The following is a 20395-nucleotide window of genomic DNA, read 5'->3' as shown; positions in this document are numbered from 1 at the left end:
TTTGTCAGGGCTGGCGCAACGTCACCTGTGGGGCATGACACATAACTGACGTGGTGCCAGCCTTGCCTAATCATGGATGCCAGAAGGTAAGAGATTCTCGACTGGAATGAAGCAAATCGATCCGCTCATCTCTACACTTAAAACCCATTTTATAGTCACTCTCCCTTCTTTCCTACTTGGTTTATACAAGTTATTAGGCCAGGCTTTGGAATGAACATCAAAGATCTTGATCTCGAAAGTGCTTTGCTAAGAATGTTTACAAATAAAGTACCCGGTAACAAGTATGATCCTATCGCAATAGTATTCGACAGATATATATGTACCCGAATTACAGTATACCTTGTAAATATGATATATAAAGTATGGAAGTCTCATTGCAGGACCAGTGGACTGGTACATTACTTACTACTAGAAAGAAATGGACAGAAAGGTAGAAGTCTAGAGTAAGAACATACACAATGAATACTTAGTGTAGATGGAAAACCACAAATGTGTACATACATCCAAATGTTTCTCTAGACTGACGCCTTGTCCTTGATTGTGGTGACCATTATGACTGCCACTCTTGTGCCCATTCTGATGTGGCGTGGCAGATCGACTGTGAGCAGTGCAGGAAGAAGAGAGACTGCGACTGGATCTGTGGCTAGAAGGTTTGTGGTCATCCTGCTTATGCTTGGGGCTTTGTCTGTGATAAAATAGAAAGGGTACATGAATTAGGGTTAAGAAACATTATTAATGATAGCATCATCTGAGGTCTTTCAATTCACAAGCTGCCCAGATGTCTTATGTAACAGTTGTTAGCTCCACATTGATCTAATAAAGGAAAGGTGGACTTTTCCACACTGATGAGGGACCGATGGAAAAAATCCAGGATGCACAAAAGTTGTAGTAATGCGGTTTTTATTATTAATGCGTTTCAAAATTAACCCAATTCTTCCTCAGGATATAACAGTAATTTGTGGTTATATCGTGAGGAACAAGTGTGTTTGAAACGTGTTGATAATAAAAACTGCATTACTACAGTTCTTGTGCATCTTAGATCCTTTCCATCGCTCCACCAGCAACGTGGAAAAATCCAACTTTCCTTTATTATATCAATTTGGATCTGCAGCAGCCGGTTTATCTAAAATTCGTAAATTGTCAGTTGAGCAACCACTCCTCAATTGTTCTTTCTTTACTGTCAGGCAAGACCCTATTGTGCTTGTTTGGTCCTCAGCTCCTGAATATTGTTAGCTCCACACTGATATGAAATTTTAAATTTCCAAACTTCTGTAAAATAATGAAGCTATTAAATTGATGAATAGATAAATGATAATACATGAAAAATAAGTTATGGCAAATTATTATTCCTAAATGATAGGATACCAGGCTCATGGTTCAATGGTAAATCACAGAGACAGACCCAAATTCTTTGTAAGTAAAACATTTTTTTTACAGTAGACAATTAACAAATATCATTCCAGGCCAATTAAAGTAACTCAACTTAGTTTGTATCAGCTATATACTTTGTGCCAGTGCAATAAATTAATACCGTATTTTCTGGACTATAAGACGCACTTTGTCCCAAAAATTTTTGGGGAAAAATGTGTGTCTTATAGTCGGAATATATTTACAAATTTAGAATACCTCATGAAGGAACACATCACAGTAATAGTGGCATAGAGACTTAATATTTATAAAACTGTGATATATATGGACATAGCAAGGAATGTCGCAAAACTAAATATTAACCCCTTCCCGACCTTTGACGCATACGCTGCGTCATGAAAGTCGGTGCCATTCCGACCCATGACGCAGCATATGCGTCATGGAAAGATCGCGTCCCTACAGGCCGGGTGAAAGGGTTAACTCCCATTTCACCCGATCTGCAGGGACAGGGGGAGTGGTAGTTTAGCCCAGGGGGGGTGGCTTCACCCCCTCGTGGCTACGATCGCTCTGATTGGCTGTTGAAAGTGAAACTGCCAATCAGAGCGATTTGTAATATTTCACCTAAAAAACTGGTGAAATATTACAATCCAGCCATGGCCGATGCTGCAATATCATCGGCCATGGCTGGAAATACTAATGTGCCCCCACCCCACTCCTCCGATCGCCCCCCCAGCCCCCCGATCTGTGGTCCGCTCCCCTCCGTCCTGTGCTCCGCTCCCCCGTCCTCCTGTCCGCTTCCCCGTGCACCAATCACACCCCCCGCGCTCCAATCAAACCCCCCCGCACTCCGATCCCCCCCCCGCACACAGCGACCCCCCCGTGCTCCGATCCACCCCCCCCGCACAGCGATCCCTCACCCCGTGCTCCAATCCTTCCCCGTGCTCCAATCCTCCCTCCCGTGTTCCGATCCACCCCCCCATGATCCGATCCACCCCCCCGTGCTCCGACGCCCCCCCCGTGCCCTGATCTCCCCCCCCTTATACTTACCTGGCCGCCCGAGGTCCGTCCGTCTTCTTTCCTGGGCGCCGCCATCTTCCAAAATGGCGGGCGCATGTGCAGTGCGCCCGCCGAATCTGCCGGCCGGCAGATTCGTTCCAGAGTGAATTTTGATCACTGAGATATAACCTATCTCAGTGATCAAAATAAAAAAATAGTAAATGACCCCCCCCCCTTTGTCACCCCCATAGATAGGGACAATAAAAAAAACAAAGAATTTTTTTTTTTTTCACTAAGGTTGGGGTAAGAACTAGGGTTAGGGTTAGGGGTAGGGTTAGGGGTAGGGTTAGGGCTAGGGGTAGGGGTAGGGGTAGGGTTAGGGTTAGGGGTAGGGTTAGGGCTAGGGTTAGGGTTAGGGGTAGGGTTAGGGTTTCGGTATGTGCACACGTATTCTGGTCCTATGCGGATTTTTCCGCAGCGGATTTGAAAAATCCACAGTGCTAAACCGCTGCCGATTTATCGTGGATTTACCGCGGTTTTTCTGCGCATTTCACTGCGGTTTTACAACTGCGATTTTTATTGGAGCAGTTGTAAAACCGCTGCGGAATCCGCACAAAGAAGTGACATGCTGCGGAATGTAAACCGCTGCGTTTCCGTGCAGTTTTTCCGCAGCATGTGTACAGCGATTTTTGGTTCCCATAGGTTCACATTGAACTGTAAACTCATGGGAAACTGCTGCGGATCCGCAGCGTTTTCCGCAGCGTGTGCACATACCTTTAGAATTAGGCTATGTGCACACGGTGCGGATTGGCCGCTGCGGATCCGCAGCAGTGTTCCATCAGGTTTACAGTACCATGTAAACATATGGAAAACCAAATCCGCTGTGCCCATGGTGCAGAAAATACCGCGCGGGAACGCTGCGTTGTATTTTCCGCAGCATGCCAATTCTTTGTGCGGATTCCGCAGCGTTTTACACCTGTTCCTCAATAGGAATCCACAGGTGAAATCCGCACAAAAAACACTGGAAATCCACGGTAAATCCACAGGTAAAACGCAGTGCCTTTTACCCGCGGATTTTTCAAAAATGATGCTGAAAAATCTCATACGAATCCGCAACGTTGGCACATAGCCTTAGAGTTGGGTTGGAATTAGGGTTGTGGTTAGGGTTAGGGGTGTGTTGGGGTTAGGGTTGTGGTTAGGGGTGTGTTGGGGTTAGGGTTGTGATTAGGGTTACGGCTACAGTTGGGATAAGGGTTAGGGGTGTGTTGGAGGTAGAATTGAGGGGTTTCCACTGTTTAGGCACTTCAGGGGGTCTCCAAACGCAACATGGCGCCACCATTGATTCCAGCCAATCTTGTATTCAAAAATTCAAATGGTGCTCCCTCACTTCCGAACCCCGACGTGTGCCCAAACAGTGGTTTACCCCCACATATGGGGTACCAGCATACTCAGGACAAACTGCACAACAATTACTGGGGTCCAATTTCTCCTGTTACCCTTGAGAAAATAAAAAATTGCTTGCTAAAACATCATTTTTGAGGAAAGAAAAATGATTTTTTATTTTCACGGCTCTGCGTTGTAAACGTCTGTGAAGCACTTGGGGGTTCAAAGTGCTCACCACATATCTAGATAAGTTCCTTGGGGGGTCTAGTTTCCAAAATGGGGTCACTTGTGGGGGGTTTCTACTGTTTAGGCACACCAGGGGCTCTGCAAACGCAACGTGACGCCCGCAGACCATTCCATCAAAGTCTGCATTTCAAAAGTCACTACTTCCCTTCTGAGCCCCCACGTGTGCCCAAACAGTGGGTTACCTCCACACATGGGGTATCAGCGTACTCAGGAGAAACTGGACAACAACTTTTGTGGTCCAATTTCTCCTGTAACCCTTGGGAAAATAAAAAATTCTGGGCTAAAAAATTATTTTTGAGGAAAGAAAACGTATTTATTATTTTCACGGCTCTGCGTTATAAACTTCTGTAAAGCACTTGGGGGTTGAAAGTGCTCACCACACATCTAGATAAGTTCCTTTGGGGGTCTAGTTTCCAAAATGGGGTCACTTGTGGGGGGTTTCTACTGTTTAGGCACACCAGGGGCTCTGCAAACGCAATGTGACGCCCGCAGACCATTCCATCAAAGTCTGCATTTCAAAAGTCACTACTTCCCTTCTGAGCCCCCACGTGTGCCCAAACAGTGGTTTACCCCCACACATGGGGTATCAGCGTACTCAGGAGAAACTGGACAACAACTTTTGTGGTCCAATTTCTCCTGTAACCCTTGGGAAAATAAAAAATTCTGGGCTAAAAAATTATTTTTGAGGAAAGAAAACGTATTTATTATTTTCACTGCTCTGTGTTATGAACTTCTGTGAAGCACTTGGGGGTTCAAAGTGCTCACCTCACATCTAGATAAGTTCCTTTCGGGGTCTAGTTTCCAAAATGGGGTCACTTGTGTGGGGTTTCTACTGTTTAGCCACATCAGGGGCTCTGCAAACGCAACGTGACGCCCACAGAGCATTCCATCAAAGTCTGCATTTCAAAACGTCACTACTTCACTTCCGAGCCCCAGCATGTGCCTAAACAGTGGTTTACCCCCACATATGGGGTATCAGCGTACTCAGGAGAAACTGGACAACAACTTTTGGGGTCAAATTTCTCCTGTTACCCTTGGGAAAATAAAAAATTGCGGGCTAAAATTCATTTTTGAGAAAATAATTTTTTTTTTTTATTTTCATGGCTCTGCGTTATAAACTTCTGTGAAGCACTTGAGGGTTCAAAGTGCTCACTACACATCTAGATTAGTTCCTTTGGGGGTCTAGTTTCCAAAATGGGGTAATTTGTGGGGGATCTCCAATGTTTAGGCACACAGGGGCTCTCCAAACGCGACATGGTGTCCGCTAATGATTGGAGATAATTTTCCATTTAAAAAGCCAAATGGCGTGCCTTCCCTTCTGAGCCCTGCCATGCGCCCAAACAGTGGTTTACCCCCACATATGGGGTATCTGCATACTCAGGACAAACTGGACAACAACATTTGTGGTCCAATTTCTCCTATTACCATTGGCAAAATAGGAAATTCCAGGCTAAAAAATCATTTTTGAGAAAAGAAAAATTATTTTTTATTTTCATGGCTCTGCATTATAAACTTCTGTGAAGCACCTGGGGGTTTAAAGTGCTCAGTATGCATCTAGATAAGTTCCTTGGGGGGTCTAGTTTCCAAAATGGGGTCACTTGTGGGGGAGCTCCATTGCATAGGCACACAGGGGCTCTCCAAATGCGACATGGTGTCCGCTAACAATTGGAGCTAATTTTCCATTCAAAAAGTTAAAAGGCGCGCCTTCCCTTCCGAGCCCTGCCGTGTGCCCAAACAGTGGTTTACCCCCACATATGAGGTATCGGCGTACTCGGGAGAAATTGCTCAACAAATTTTAGGATCCATTTTATCCTATTGCCCATGTGAAAATGAAAAAATTGAGGCGAAAATAAATTTTTTGTGAAAAAAAAGTACTTTTTCATTTTTACGGATCAATTTGTGAAGCACCTGAGGGTTTAAAGTGCTCACTAGGCATCTAGATAAGTTCCTTGGGGGGTCCAGTTTCCAAAATGGGGTCACTTGTGGGGGAGCTCCAATGTTTAAGCACACAGGGTCTCTCCAAACGCGACATGGTGTCCGCTAACGATGGAGATAATTTTTCATTCAAAAAGTCAAATGGCGCTCCTTCCCTTCCGAGCCTTACCATGTGCCCAAACAGTGGTTTACCCCCACATGTGAAGTATCGGTGTACTCAGGAGAAATTGCCAAACAAATTTTAGGATCCATTTTATCCTGTTGTCCATGTGAAAATGAAAAAATTGAGGCTAAAAGAATTTTTTTGTGAAAAAAAAGTACTTTTTCATTTTTACGGATCAATTTGTGAAGCACCTGGGGGTTTAAAGGGCTCACTATGCATCTAGATAAGTTCCTTGGGGCGTCTAGTTTCCAAAATGGGGTCACTTGTGGGGGAGCTCCAATTTTTAGGCACACGGGGGCTCTCCAAATGTGACATGGTGTCCGCTAAAGAGTGCAGCCAATTTTTCATTCAAAAAGTCAAATGGCGCTCCTTCCCTTCCAAGCCCTGCCGTGCGCCCAAACAGTGGTTTACCCCCACATATGAGGTATCAGCGTACTCAGGACAAATTGGACAACAACGTACGTGGTTCAGTTTCTCCTTTTACCATTGGGAAAATAAAAAAATTGTTGCTGAAAAATCATTTTTGTGACTAAAAAGTTAAATGTTCATTTTTTCCTTCCATGTTGCTTCTGCTGCTGTGAAGCACCTGAAGGGTTAATAAACTTCTTGAATGTGGTTTTGTGCACCTTGAGGGGTGCAGTTTTTAGAATGGTGTCACTTTTGGGTATTTTCAGCCATATAGACCCCTCAAACTGACTTCAAATGTGAGGTGGTCCCTAAAAAAAATGGTTTTGTAAATTTCGTTGTAAAAATGAGAAATCGCTGGTCAAATTTTAACCCTTATAACTTCCTAGCAAAAAAAAATTTTGTTTCCAAAATTGTGCTGATGTAAAGTAGACGTGTGGGAAATGTTATTTATTAACTATTTTGTGTCACATAACTCTCTGGTTTAACAGAATAAAAATTCAAAATGTGAAAATTGCGAAATTTTCAAAATTTTCGCCAAATTTCCGTTTTTATCACAAATAAACACAGAATTTATTGACCTAAATTTACCACTAACATGAAGCCCAATATGTCACGAAAAAACAATCTCAGAACCGCTAGGATCCATTGAAGCGTTCCTGAGTTATTACCTCATGAAGGGACACTGGTCAGAATTGCAAAAAACGGCAAGGTCTTTAAGGTCAAAATAGGCTGGGTCATGAAGGGGTTAAACGAAGAAAAAACAAAAAACACGACAAAAAACTTCCAAAAATAAGATGTATAAACATAATGCAAATTGTATTAATAAAACCCAGTACAGGTGACACAAGGAGGAGGGGGGAAAAAGAAACACCCGCTCGCACATGTCCAGAACAAGACGCCCACAGAGAAGCAATAGCAAATAACATAATGAATAAACATTGCCAATGGTAATGGCATCAGTCTATTGCACACTAACCCAGATAATCCATTGCATAGCAATCCCCAAGAAAATATTGTAACAGTATAGATTGGAGCAGCCACAATAGCTGTAAATATTACCTATGCAGTTGGGAAGCACTGTGGGCGTCCTCCCCGACGCGCGTTTCGGCGATTGCAGCCTTTCTCAAGCCTTCCTGCCATATAGTGCTCTGCACCGTTCTTTCTTGCCCCATAACTGCCATATAGTGCTCTGCACCGTTCATATCTCCCCATAGCTGTGCCATATAGTGCTCTGCACAGTTCTTTCTTGCCCCATAGCTGTGCCATATAGTGCTCTGCACCGTTCATTCTTGCCCCATAGCTGTGCCATATAGTGCTCTGCACCGTTCATTCTTGCCCCATAGCTGTGCCATATAGTGCTCTGCACCGTTCTTTCTTGCCCCATAGCTGTGCCATATAGTGCTCTGCACCGTTCATTCTTGCCCCATAGCTGTGCCATATAGTGCTCTGCACCGTTCTTTCTTGCCCCATAGCTGTGCCATATAGTGCTCTGCACCGTTCATTTTTGCCCCATAGATGCTCCATATAAATCTGTGCCATTGCTGCTGCAATAATAATAATAAAAAAAAAAAAGCCATACTCACCTCTCGTGATTGCAGCTCCCGGCGTCTCTCTGCAGTGACTGATCAGGCAGAGGGCGCCATGCACACTATATGCGTCATCGCGCCCTCTGACCTGCACAGTCAGAGCGCAGAGACGCCAGGAAGATGGAGCGGCGCCTGGCGGCTGGAACGGGGACAGGTGAATATAATACTCACCTAGTCCCGGCGCGCCTGACGCTGCACCTGCCTGTCACACTGTCTCCGGGCGCCGCAGCTCTTCCTGTCAGCAGTCACTGGCACCGCTCAGAGGAATGAATATGTGGCTCCACCCCTATGGGAGTGGAGTCCATATTTGAGCGGTCCCACGTGACCGCTGAAGAGGGGAAGAGCTGCAGCACCCGGAGACCGTGGGACAAGCAGGGACAGCCTCAGGAGCGCTGGGACTAGGTAAGTATACCTCAGCGCCCTCTCCCCTCACCTGCCGACCCTGCCACCCACCTTGACTCGAGTATAAGCCGAGAGGGGCACTTTCAGCCCAAAAATTTGGGCTGAAAATCTCGGCTTATACTCGAGTATATACGGTATTTGCTATTGCTTCTCTGTGGGCATCTTGTTCTGGACATGTGCGAGCGGGTGTTTCTTTTTCCCCCCTCCTCCTTGTGTCACCTGTACTGGGTTTTATTAATAAAATTTGCATTATGTTTATACATCTTATTTTTGGAAGTTTTTTGTCGTGTTTTTTGTTTTTTCTTCGTGGAATATATTTACAAGTAGTGTGCGGCAGCAGGAGTCGGGCGATTCTGCTGCGATCCGACACTGCAGGGCGATGATCACACTCCCTTCCCAGGCTGATGCGGCAGGTTCGGTTGTGCTCTGTGGTGCGGTGGTTCCACATTTTGTGAAAGCCCAGAGCCCCCCGCACATCCATTACTGTGATGCGGTGGCCTCCGGGAAAATGGACGCCGGGGGCTGAGCATGCTCAGATTAAGATCTCAGCAGCAAGATCTCGTCCCGAGATCATCATATTTTTTTCTCACCATCAGTTTTTGGAACAGTGACTGATGTAAAAACTGCACTGTCCCAAATATACTGGGAAGTCACCATGGCAAAATGTTCCTAAAAGCAGAACTAGTGGCCTTCAAATTATGGCGGTTGGGGTGAAATATCTGATGTATGGGCAGATGTACGCTTTTAAACTGAAATGATAAAGTTTTCTTTTACAATTGTACCGATAAATTCTAATTAATTGATGGGTTATATACTGTATTGTTAGTTCAACTAAAACTAGAGCACAAAGTTGAAGACCATTGATAAATTATTAATATACATTTATTGATAAAATAATAATAATAATAATAAATATGCCTGTTTCTCAATTGTTAATGCTTAAAATTTTTTAATATGCTGGAGGGTTTAGTAAGGGAGGGGAGTGGTGTCTTCTACTGCGGGACTGTAGGCACATAGCTAGTAGTATTATTGTCTATTTAGCTGAACAATATTGAGCAGTCATTAGGCAAAAAATTATACAAGTTCTGAATGGCTCCGTGTTTGTAAAGGAGATGGTAATATATGGAAACTATTTGGTACCATGTTGGCACAAAATAGCACCCTGGATTTAGTTTGAAGTAGGCACAGTAGGCCCTTTACGGGCACAGTTTGACACTATTTTGACACTCTTTATTGCTAAATGAACACTATATAGGAGCAATGAAACAATGTTTAACTTTGTTTAGGCAAATTAAGACTAAGTAGCACTTTCAGAGCAACATAAGGCTTTCTGTGGGCAAATTACTGCACTATTATTGCTTAGATCTGTTTGCACAAGCAATGTAACTGAATCTAATGGGGAGAAATATTGCTAGAACATTCACAAGGATCTTATCACAATACGGATTATTAATGTTAATGCACACCTACTTGTTTACCTGTATGCTTGTACATATCTGTCTAAACCCTCAAATTACCAACATTTTTAATACATCTCTATATTTAATTTCCAATGTCTATAAAAGATAGTATTATACATAAAAATAATCCAAGGTACCTGCATGGTGACTTGGAGGTGCTGTAGTCAGAGGAAGGAGAAGCACTGTGAGAACTACAACTGCTGTGTCTGTGGGTTCTACGGATAGTTGATCCACTATGTGATCTGCCAAAAATAATTTAAAAAATAATGGAACGATTAATTGCATGTTAAAACCTCAAACATAAACACCTAGGCTACTATGAATTTCATATTCTCTGATGATATTCCACTGGAGAACAAAATAGAGATAAAATAGCACACTATTTGCATTCACTCTTGCTAATAGAATTTTGAGCGAAGTCCAATAAATACAAACATATCTGTATAAAAATCTTATACAATACATATACTAAACATACTCTAGCTATGGGTAATCCATGGGTCATCCACCAGAGTAAAGAAGAGCTCCATCGAATTAAAAATCAATCTTTCTTAAAGAAAAATATCTAAAGAAATAAGTGGGGAAAAAAGTATTTAGTCAGCCACCAATTGTGTAAGTTCTCCCACTTAAAAAGATGAGAGAGGCCTGTAATTGACATCATAGGTAGACCACAACTATGAGAGTCAAAATGAGAAAACAAATCCAGAAAATCACCTTGTCTGATTTGGCAAGATTTATTTTGCAAACTATGGTGGAAAATAAGTATTTGGTCACCTAAAAACATGCAAGATTTCTGACTCTCACAGACCTGTAACTTCTTCTTTAAGAGACTCCTCTGTCCTCCACTCATTACCTGTAGTAATGGCACCTGTTTGAACTTGTTATCAGTATAAAAGACACCTGTCCACAACCTCAAACAGTCACACTCCAAACTTCACTATGGTGAAGACCAAAGAGCTGTTGAAGGACACCAGAAACAAAATTGGAGTCCTGCAAAAGGCTGGGGAGACTGAATCTGCAAGAGGCAAGCAGCTTGGTGTGATGAAATCAACTGTGGGAGCAATAATAAGAAAATGGAAGACATACGAGACCACTGATAATCTCCCTCAATCTGGGGCTTCAAGCAAGATCTCACCCCGTAGGGTCAAAAAGATCACAAGAACGGTGAGCAAAAATCCCAGAACCACATGGGGGGACCTTGTGAATGGCCTGCATAGAGCTGGGACCACCATAACAAAGGCTACCATCAGTAACACACTACGCCTCCAGGGACTCAGATCTTGCAATGCCAGACGTGTTCCCCCTGCTTAAGCCAATACATGTCCAGGCCCATCTGAAATTTGCTAGAGAGCAATTGGATTACCCAGAAGAGTATTGGGAGAATGTCATATGGTCTGATGAAACCAAAGTAGAACTGTTTGGTAGAAACAAAACTCGTCATGTTTGGAGGAGACAGAATGTTGAGTTGCATCCAAAGAATACCATACCTACTGTGTAGAATGCCAACCTTGTGAAGACTTACAGAAAACGTTTGACCTCTGTCATTGAAAACAAAGGATATGTAACAAAATATTGAGATTAACTTTTGTTAATGACCAAATACCTATTTTCCACCATAATTTGCAAAATTAATCTTTCCAAATCAGACCAGACAAGGTGATTTTCTGGATTTGTTTTCTCATTTTGCTCTCTTAGTTGTTGACTACCTATGATGTCAATTACAGGCCTCTCTCATCTTTTTAAGTGGGAGAACGTGCACAATTGGTGGTTGGCTAAATACTTTTTTCCCCACTGTAAATAATTCAAAACCTGAATACTAAGCAGAATATAAATGCATAACATTATACATATAACTGTGAAAACCTAGATGGAGATAAGGGTATATACATATCCATACAGCAACCCCCCAAGGAAGAAGCTTACGCGAAACGCGCGTTGGGTCTCTGCGCTGCTACCACAGATTATGTATTGCCTCCACTTCTAGCCTCCTTCTTTGGCTGCCTGCATTTTAGCACTGCATTATTTGCTGCGATTAGTCACTCGGCACTTTAACTCTGCCCTACTGACATTTTTACTCTCTGCACTTTGCAGTGGGGCTCTGTGTTATAACCATAGGTCTTGATTTAATATTGGGCATTATTCTTCTTGCCTCTTGTCTATCTGTTGCTATGTCACTTGGCACTTCTATAACCCTGTTCTACTGACTTCTATGAGTTCCTGCACATGGCAGCAAGTTACTAATCTGGTTACAAATTTAGCACTGTGCACTATTATTTGCATTTATTAGGTTTTGGGCAGCAATTTGTAGTGTCTTTAGACTACGGTTACTCAACCTCTTCATATCACTATTGATATATTAGATTTATTTATTGTGTTATCCAGTTTTATTTATATATATTTAGTATAATGAGCTTTCCACATCTGTTTCAAACACTGGACACTTCAACAGGGTAGGAGTACTGCCAAATAACTGACCTTTTCATTTTGACTGATCAACAGGTTGGCTAGAATTCAGTTAAGGTTTTCTATGAGGTTTGGATCAATTTCTGTGCAATAGCTACTCAGCTCTTATAGCTCCCTAAGAATACCTTTAATATTTTTGAATACTAAATAAAAAAAAAAATTTGAACTGATGTTAATTTATCAAAACATGATATTTGCTAGGAGTGCAATGCCATGTGTATGCAGCTATTTTGTATTGTACCCCCTTCACTTTTAAGTGTATTGTACAATGTATGTTTAATAAAAATATGTTACGTTTTTTCTATTTGGCATATGCTTTCGTTGTTTTTGTAGGAATAGATTAATAGGAAGTGCCCTTCATTAGCCTGATTTTTTTTGTTTTATTTTCCACCATAATTTGGAAAATAAATCTTGTCAAATCAGACCAGACAAGATGATTTTCTGGATTTGTTTTCTCATTTTGCTCTCATAGTTGTGGTCTACCTATGATGTCAATTACAGGCCTCTCGCATCTTTTTAAGTGGGAGAACTTCCACAATCGGTGGCTGTCTAAATACTTTTTTCCTCACTGTAAATAATTCAAAACCTGAATACTAGAATATAAATGCATAACATTATACATAAAACTGTGAAAATAAGTAGACTTAGATGGAGATAAGGGTAAATACATATCCACAAACTAGATAAATGTGCAGATCTCTAGGAGCCCAGAATTTTAATATATCATGCAATGCAAACAATAAATCCCAAAACCTTTCAACATGCAAACATTAAATGCTGTTAAATACAAATATTGACTGCATAAACATTAACCACATGCCTGTGTTTGATACAGGCTCAAGAACTGAAAGCTACAAAACCTCAGGCACAGAAACCATATTCAAAAAGCAATAGTATTAAGGTTGTACACCCAGACAAGTGTGGGCTGTTGCCCAGTGGAGCTCCCTCTTAGCATATAAACATAAAAACTTGGAGCACATAAACCACATAAAATTAAAAGGTAAATTTTAATGACAATTCAATACATAAAAGACATGATTACAAACGTATCTCACAAAAGTTAAGTCAGTAACAGAGATGTTCAAATCCGCTTAAAATTGCTGCACGGAGAGTATGGTGTCACCTCACATGCACGAACATGGGAGAAAATGGACATAGAACCATAAAATTCAATGAAATATCAATGTAAAGTGACAGTGCAAATAATTATACAAGTCATTTAAATAATGACAGATTCATAATCACCACCAAGAGGGAATGTAAAGTGCCATTAGTTCCATAAGGTCAGTGACCATGGAAATTTGTTTAGTCCCAATGGACCCCTGAGGAAGCCGACGCGAAACACACGTAGGGGCGCGTATTACGCTGACGTCCATGAATATGGGTAAGAACCTATAGTGACATGATTTGCTTCACCACCAGTGGCACTAAACAAAATTACATGGTAAAAAAAAAACATGTCAATGAAAATTACGACTATGTCAAAAGAAAAATAAAAAAGTTAGAGCGTTTATAGTGGTACCAGTACATTTTATTTGCAGTAAAATAATAATATTTTAATTTCAATTCAACATGGTTTGAACACATCAAGGAACAGGAATATTTGTACCTCTTTCTGTCTTTAGATCTATCTTTTCTTTTGCTCTTAAGGCTTCTAGATCTAAGGAAATTTAACAAATACAATATTATAGTTAGCAATTAAGTTAGTGATACGGAAAAAATTAATAAAAAACTAAAGTGGTTTTGTGAACAAATTGTAAAATAAATATTATATAATGTACATTTGTGAATTGAGTAAAAAACACACGTAATAACATTATGCCTTCATTGTGAACAGATATCTTAGAAAAGTGTCTGATAAACAGTAAATAAGAAAACTGAATGTACAATATGCAATTTTGATGTTGGTGCACAAAATCTAAATTGTATCTTACCTTTACTGTTTTTAAAGGGAACCTGTCACCCCGTTTTTTCAGATTGAGCTATAAATACTGTTAAATAGGGCCTGCGCTGTGTGTTACTATAGTGTATGTAGTGTACCCCGATTCCCCACCTATGCTGAGAAATAACTTACCAAAGTTGCCGTTTTCGCCTGTCAATCAGGCTGGTCAGGTCGGGAGGGCGTGTTCACAGCGCTGGTTCTTCCTCAGCTTTACGTTGGTGGCGTAGTGGCGTAGTGGTGAACAAGCAGCGCGCGATCTGCACTGTCATCCCTTTCGTCGGTGGGGGCGGCCATCTTCCTGGGGCCGCGCGTGCGCAGATCGAGTGCTCTGCTGCACGAGGCTTCAGGAAAATGGCCGCGGGATGCCGCGCGTGCGCATTAGAGATCGCGGCGGCCATTTTCCCAAAGCCGAGTTTGCATCTCGGCTTTGGGAAAATGGCCGCCGCGATCTCTAGTGCGCACGCGCGGCATCCCGAGGCCATTTTCCTGAAGCCCCGTGCAGCAGAGCACTCGATCTGCGCACACGCGCGGCCCCAGGAAGATGGCCGCCCCCACCGACGAAAGGGATGACAGCGCAGAGCGCGCGCTGCTTGTTCACCACTACGCCACCAACGTAAAGCTGAGGAAGAACCAGCGCTGTGAACACGCCCTCCCGACCTGACCAGCCTGATTGACAGGCGAAAACGGCAACTTTGGTAAGTTATTTCTCAGCATAGGTGGGGAATCGGGGTACACTACATACACTATAGTAACACACAGCGCAGGCCCTATTTAACAGTATTTATATCTCAATCTCAAAAAACGGGGTGACAGGTTCCCTTTAACTGAGTGGACAACCAATAAAGTTACTAATGTAAGAGACTCTCCTATAAAGGAATTGGATGAGAGGTGCCTGAATAGATGTCTGGATATCTCCAACCACATAATAGGAACAACAATATTTTTTTAATACACCATGTGCTTCTGGGTTGCATTGATCCCATTAGGTTTGATCTTCGATGTGACATGAAGTGGTCAGTCTGATTTGGTGTTTTTAACTGTTTTAAAGGGGTTCTACAAAAACGAAATAAAATTGCCAAAGTCACTTAATTCAAACGGCAGCCCAACCTGGTTACGCGTCAGAGCTATGCATCAACTGACAGACGAGATGTATAGTAAGGACACATAGCAGGAAGCTGCCAGAGAAGGGCCATGACAGGAGAGGAAATAAATCTTCTACTTGCATGGAGGACTGAGGCTGGGAAATAGTTTGTATTCAGACCACAGAGGAGATTTATTTCTTCTCCAGTCAGAGCCTTTCTCAGCTCACTAATATGTGTGCTTATGAAAAAGCTTCTTCAGACTGCAATCCGTGACTAGGATGAGTTTCCGTGTCAATTACCGTATTTGACGGGGCAATTTAATTAAATTTTTGGAAACCTCCACTTCTTAGGAGCAGAATCTTTTATACAGGCCTTTCTGCAGTTCTCTTCTGTTGGAAGATTGGGGGACTGCAGCAGCCATCCTAATATAATGTACTATCGTGATTCTAGAGTTGTGCCTTTTCAATCACAGAGCACCGATGGATTACTATGGCAGCCCAGGAACCTGTTGAAGGCCCCTATAGCTGCTATCTTTGTACTCCTGTGAAACACAGGTAAGGGCTCAACTCCATAGGAGATCATCATTTTTCCTTTAAATTGAAATACTGTGCTACTGCATTACAAAGTATAAGCAATCAGTCAATAGCATGCTCAAGTCTCCTAAGAAAACAAAAAATAATGCAAAAAAAAAGAAGGAAAAAAACTTTTTAAAAATATTTTTTAATTAAAAATAAAAATTCAAATCATACATCTTTTCCTCCGTTACAAATAAAGATATATATTTTTTTAATTATTGCTGCATTCTTAATCCCTTAGTGACCAAGCCAATTTTAACCTTACTGACAAGGACAATTTTTTCTTAAATCTGACCACTGTCACTTCATGCGGTAATAACCCTGGCACGCTTCAACGTATAACAGTGATGCTGAGATTTTTTTTTTCGTGCCACATTGTACGTTATGTTAGTGGTAAATTTAGGTCAATACGTTATGCGTTTATTTGAGAAAATAATATATCGGAATTTTGGCGAATATTTTGAAAAATGTGAAATTTTCAAACTTTTAATCTTTATACCATTAAACCAGTCATGCTGTACAAAATAATTAATACAGTAAATAACATTTCTCTATGTCCAGAATAATACATTGTTAGGGCTAGCGGAACGCACCAAATAATAAGACTGATAGTGTACGGTGCGTTCGTAGCCCGGGGTCCACCGTGCAGAGATGGAACCTGCTGCTGAGTAATGACGGACTATATGGCGGTACTCATAAGTATACTCGCGTGGGTTAAACTTCACCCAACGTGAAGGAAGCGATCCTGTTGCGTCACAGGATCGCGGTACCGCACATAGAAGGCGAGCAAGCAGTCAGCGAACTTAACCCCAACTAGGATTGAAGTCCGATTAGACCACTTGCTGACACAACACCGCAACAGGGTGTGTTAGGCAACTCTTATAATTAGAGCACCGAAGTGCAAACTGTGCCATGCTGGCAGGCACCACTAAGCACCCAGACGTGGGTCAGGAAGCGTACTACTGGCGCGTGGCGCCGCACTGGTGGTCACAGCAATAGACGCTGATACGTGTGTGACACGTTGAGTGATTTGTCGGGCGCTAGATAGCAGCCATACTCCATACGCGAACAGTCATACAATAGGGTAGGGGTATTTAATGAACGACTTGCACTCACAACAAACACACGTATTCAATTGTACACTAGCGCATGGCCGTGCGGTCATGCGCAGTTTATATAATTGCAGGACAGGAAGTGGCCACAGAAACTTTGCCCTTCCAGGGCCTGCCAAGAGGACCAATGGAATGCGCTGCAGAGCCAGAGCACATGACCCTCGATCTCCAATGGGAGATCTTGCTCTGGGCATGCTCAGTGTGCGCAAACAAGGACTTAGTCCCAGGGAAGTCTGCTCGCCGCTGACCAGCACTGACTTTAATGGCAGGAGCTGAAGAAGCAGCAGTAACTCTCTGTACAGAGTGAGAGCGAGCAAGACACTGGGAGCGACGTCCCTGCTGAGCAGACTCCACTGCGGCTGGAGGAGAATGGGAGACCGCAGCGGAGACGGATCGAGATTCCCCCTGTGCAGCAGAGGAAACTCGACTCCTATCATACATCTCCATAATTTTCAAATGCCATTTTATATTGTGAGGATGTTATATGGGTTAAAAGTTTACCAGCAATTTCTCATTTTTCCAAGAAATGTACAAAACCTGTTTTTTAGGGAACTTTTCAGATTTAAATGGCCTTTGCAGGGCCTATATATTGTAAAATTGTGAACTCCCCAGAAGTGATACCATATTAAAAACTGCACCTCTTAAATACTTCAAAACTGCTGTCAATACATTTTTTAACCCTTCAGGTGTGACACAGGAATTAATACAAAGTCGAACAAAAAATAAATTGTAATTTTTACTCTAAAATGTTGCTTTAACCCCAATTGTTTCAATTTTACAAGGAATAGTACAAGAAAATGGACCCCACAATTTGTTACCTAGTTTCTTCTGAGAGCACTGATACCCCCCATGTGGTCAGAGACCTCTGTTTGGACAAACGGCACAGCTCAGAAGGGAAGGAGCACAATTTGAATTTTGGAACTCAAATTTGGCTGAAATAGATTGCATGTCACAACACCAGAAAAACCCCATAGGTTTTCCCATTTTGGTAAATTCAGCCCTCAACAATTTTATTCAGGGTTATAGCGAGCATTTTGAACTCACATGTGCTACACAAAATTTGATAACATTAAGTTATCATATTGAAAGGTTTCATTTCTTTCACGAAAATGTTGTTGTAGCCCCAAATTTTTCACTTTTGCAAAAGGTAATATGAAAAAGCGGACCACACAGCTTGTTACCCACTTTCTTCTGAGTGTGTCAGTACCCCACATGCATTCAAAACGTTCTGTATGGATACACGGCAGGGCTAAGAAGGGAAGAAGCGACATTTGGTATATGGCTGGAAAATATTACAGATGCCATGTCTTATTTGCAGCATGCCTGATATACCAAAACAGCAGAAACCCCCACAAGTGACCCCATTTTGGAAACTAGACCCATCAAGGAATTCATCTAGGGCGGTATTGAACTTGTGGAACCCATAGGTGCTTCACAGGACTTTTTAAAATGTGGATGTGAAAACAAAAATTAAGTTTTTCTGCTAAAATTTTGTTTCAGCCACAAATTTGTAATTTTTACAATGGATAATAGGAGAAAACGGACCCCATAATTTAATACGCAATTTCTTCTGAGCACGAAGATATCACATCTGTGGTAAAAAAAAATTCTGTTTTGGACATGGTAGTGCTTGGAAAGGAAAGAGCACCATTTGATTATTGGTGAAATTTGTGCGGAGTAGATTGTGAAGGTCATGTCGCGTTTGCAGAGCCCCTGATATGCCAAAACAGCAGAACCCCCCTTAAGTGACCTCAATTTGGTATCCCCTCAAGGAATTCATCTACAGTGTACTGAGCATTTTTTTTAAAAATGATCCATAAAAATGTATAACATTAAGATGTGAAAACATAAGATGAAATTTTATCCACTAAAATACTGTTTTAGCACAAAATTTATAATTACAACAAAGGGTAATAGGAGAAACTGAACACCATAGTTGTTTAAGCAATTTTTACCGAATGTGGCAATACCTCATATGTAGTTGTACATTACTGTTTGAGCACACGGTAGGGAGTGGATGGGAATTGGCACTATTGGCTCTTAAAGCGCAAATTAGGTTTGAATAAATTGTGAGCACCATTAGCCAAGTCCCTGTGGTGCCAAGTCAGCAGAACCCCCAGGTGACCCCATATTGGAAACTTAACCACTGAAAGATTTCTTCTGGGGCTGTAGTGAGTAAATATAAAATACAACATTTTAGTGGTAAAAAAGTTATTTTTGTATTTGCTGCAAATTTATCAGTTACACAAGGGTTAATAGGTGAAACTGAACCCCACAATTTATTTTGCAATTTTTCCTGAATGGGGTGATGCCCCAAAAGTCGTTAGAAACTAGTGATAGGTCAAATGTCAGTACTGAAAAGGAAGGAACGCTATTTGGCTTTTGGAGCACAGATTTTGATAGAATAGTTTGCAGGCGACATTTGCGGAGGACCTAAGGTGCCAAAATCACAGAAAAAAAAACAAAACTGACCCAATGGTAGAAATTGTATCTCTCAATTAATTAACTTATGGCTGCAGTGACTGCCTTGTTAATCCATGCCATCCAGGGCTGTGGAGTCGAATTCATAGAGTCGGCGTCCATTTTAGTGAAGTCGGTATAAAATAGACTTACTCCGACTCCTAAAATATATAATAAATTGGGAACAATGCATTATGTGCTGTAAATTTTTTCATAACAATTTTGAAAGTTATGAAATGTCCTATAAATGTCTGCTCTATTTGTGATATAGGGATCTAGGCTTATAGTTGAAATCAATCTGTGCTGCACTTTATGTACATGCTAATTAGTGAGGCAGTGCTGTGGAGTCGGAATTAGAATCGTGGAGTCAGAGTTGGGGAAATTGAGGAGTCGGAGGTTTGGCTTACTGACTCCACAGACCTGCTTTATTCTGGAGAATTGTAAATATGCAAGTTTAGTGCCCATAAATTGTAGGGGATAAAGTGTAGAGCCCCCATGTATGGTTGCACCCCACATATTGTGCCCAGCTTGTGCTTCTAAGGACATGTATTCTGTAAATTGGTTAGTGCGCTTTCCCCACTACAATAATGTGAAACATTTGGCAGCTTGCAGTGGTTTAGGCACAGAGTGGCTCAGAAGGAGGGAGTGCTTGGATTTGGGAGTGCAGATTTCACTGGATTTTATTTGAAAGGTTGTTGGAGACATGTCACTTTTCCAGAGTCATTGTTCTACCGGTAATGTGGGAACCCCCCTATATTTCCAGTGAGAGAAAATGGAGCTGAGTGGGGGCTGGTTTTGTGCGGAGTTTTTATTA

The 20395-nt window shown here is 41.9% G+C and overlaps 1 protein-coding gene across 2 annotated transcripts in view; it reads right to left on the bottom strand.

The window, feature by feature from the left end:
* Window positions 1-20395, bottom strand: part of SRRM3 (serine/arginine repetitive matrix 3) — a 777290-nt gene that overhangs the window by 62994 nt on the left and 693901 nt on the right. For both annotated transcript variants that reach the window (XM_069757291.1, XM_069757290.1), the window contains exons 10-12: window positions 14020-14070; window positions 10085-10189; window positions 502-685 (exon numbers count right to left, since the gene is read on the bottom strand). In XM_069757291.1, coding sequence (XP_069613392.1) covers window positions 502-685; window positions 10085-10189; window positions 14020-14070 — 340 coding nt within the window. The remainder of the gene's footprint in view (window positions 1-501; window positions 686-10084; window positions 10190-14019; window positions 14071-20395) is intronic.

This window comes from Ranitomeya imitator, chromosome 3, assembly GCF_032444005.1.
Source record: "Ranitomeya imitator isolate aRanImi1 chromosome 3, aRanImi1.pri, whole genome shotgun sequence".
Classification (NCBI taxonomy): Eukaryota; Metazoa; Chordata; class Amphibia; order Anura; family Dendrobatidae; genus Ranitomeya; species Ranitomeya imitator.
Note: the sequence above shows the minus strand (reverse complement) of the source record. Positions and strands in the feature narration are given on the sequence as shown.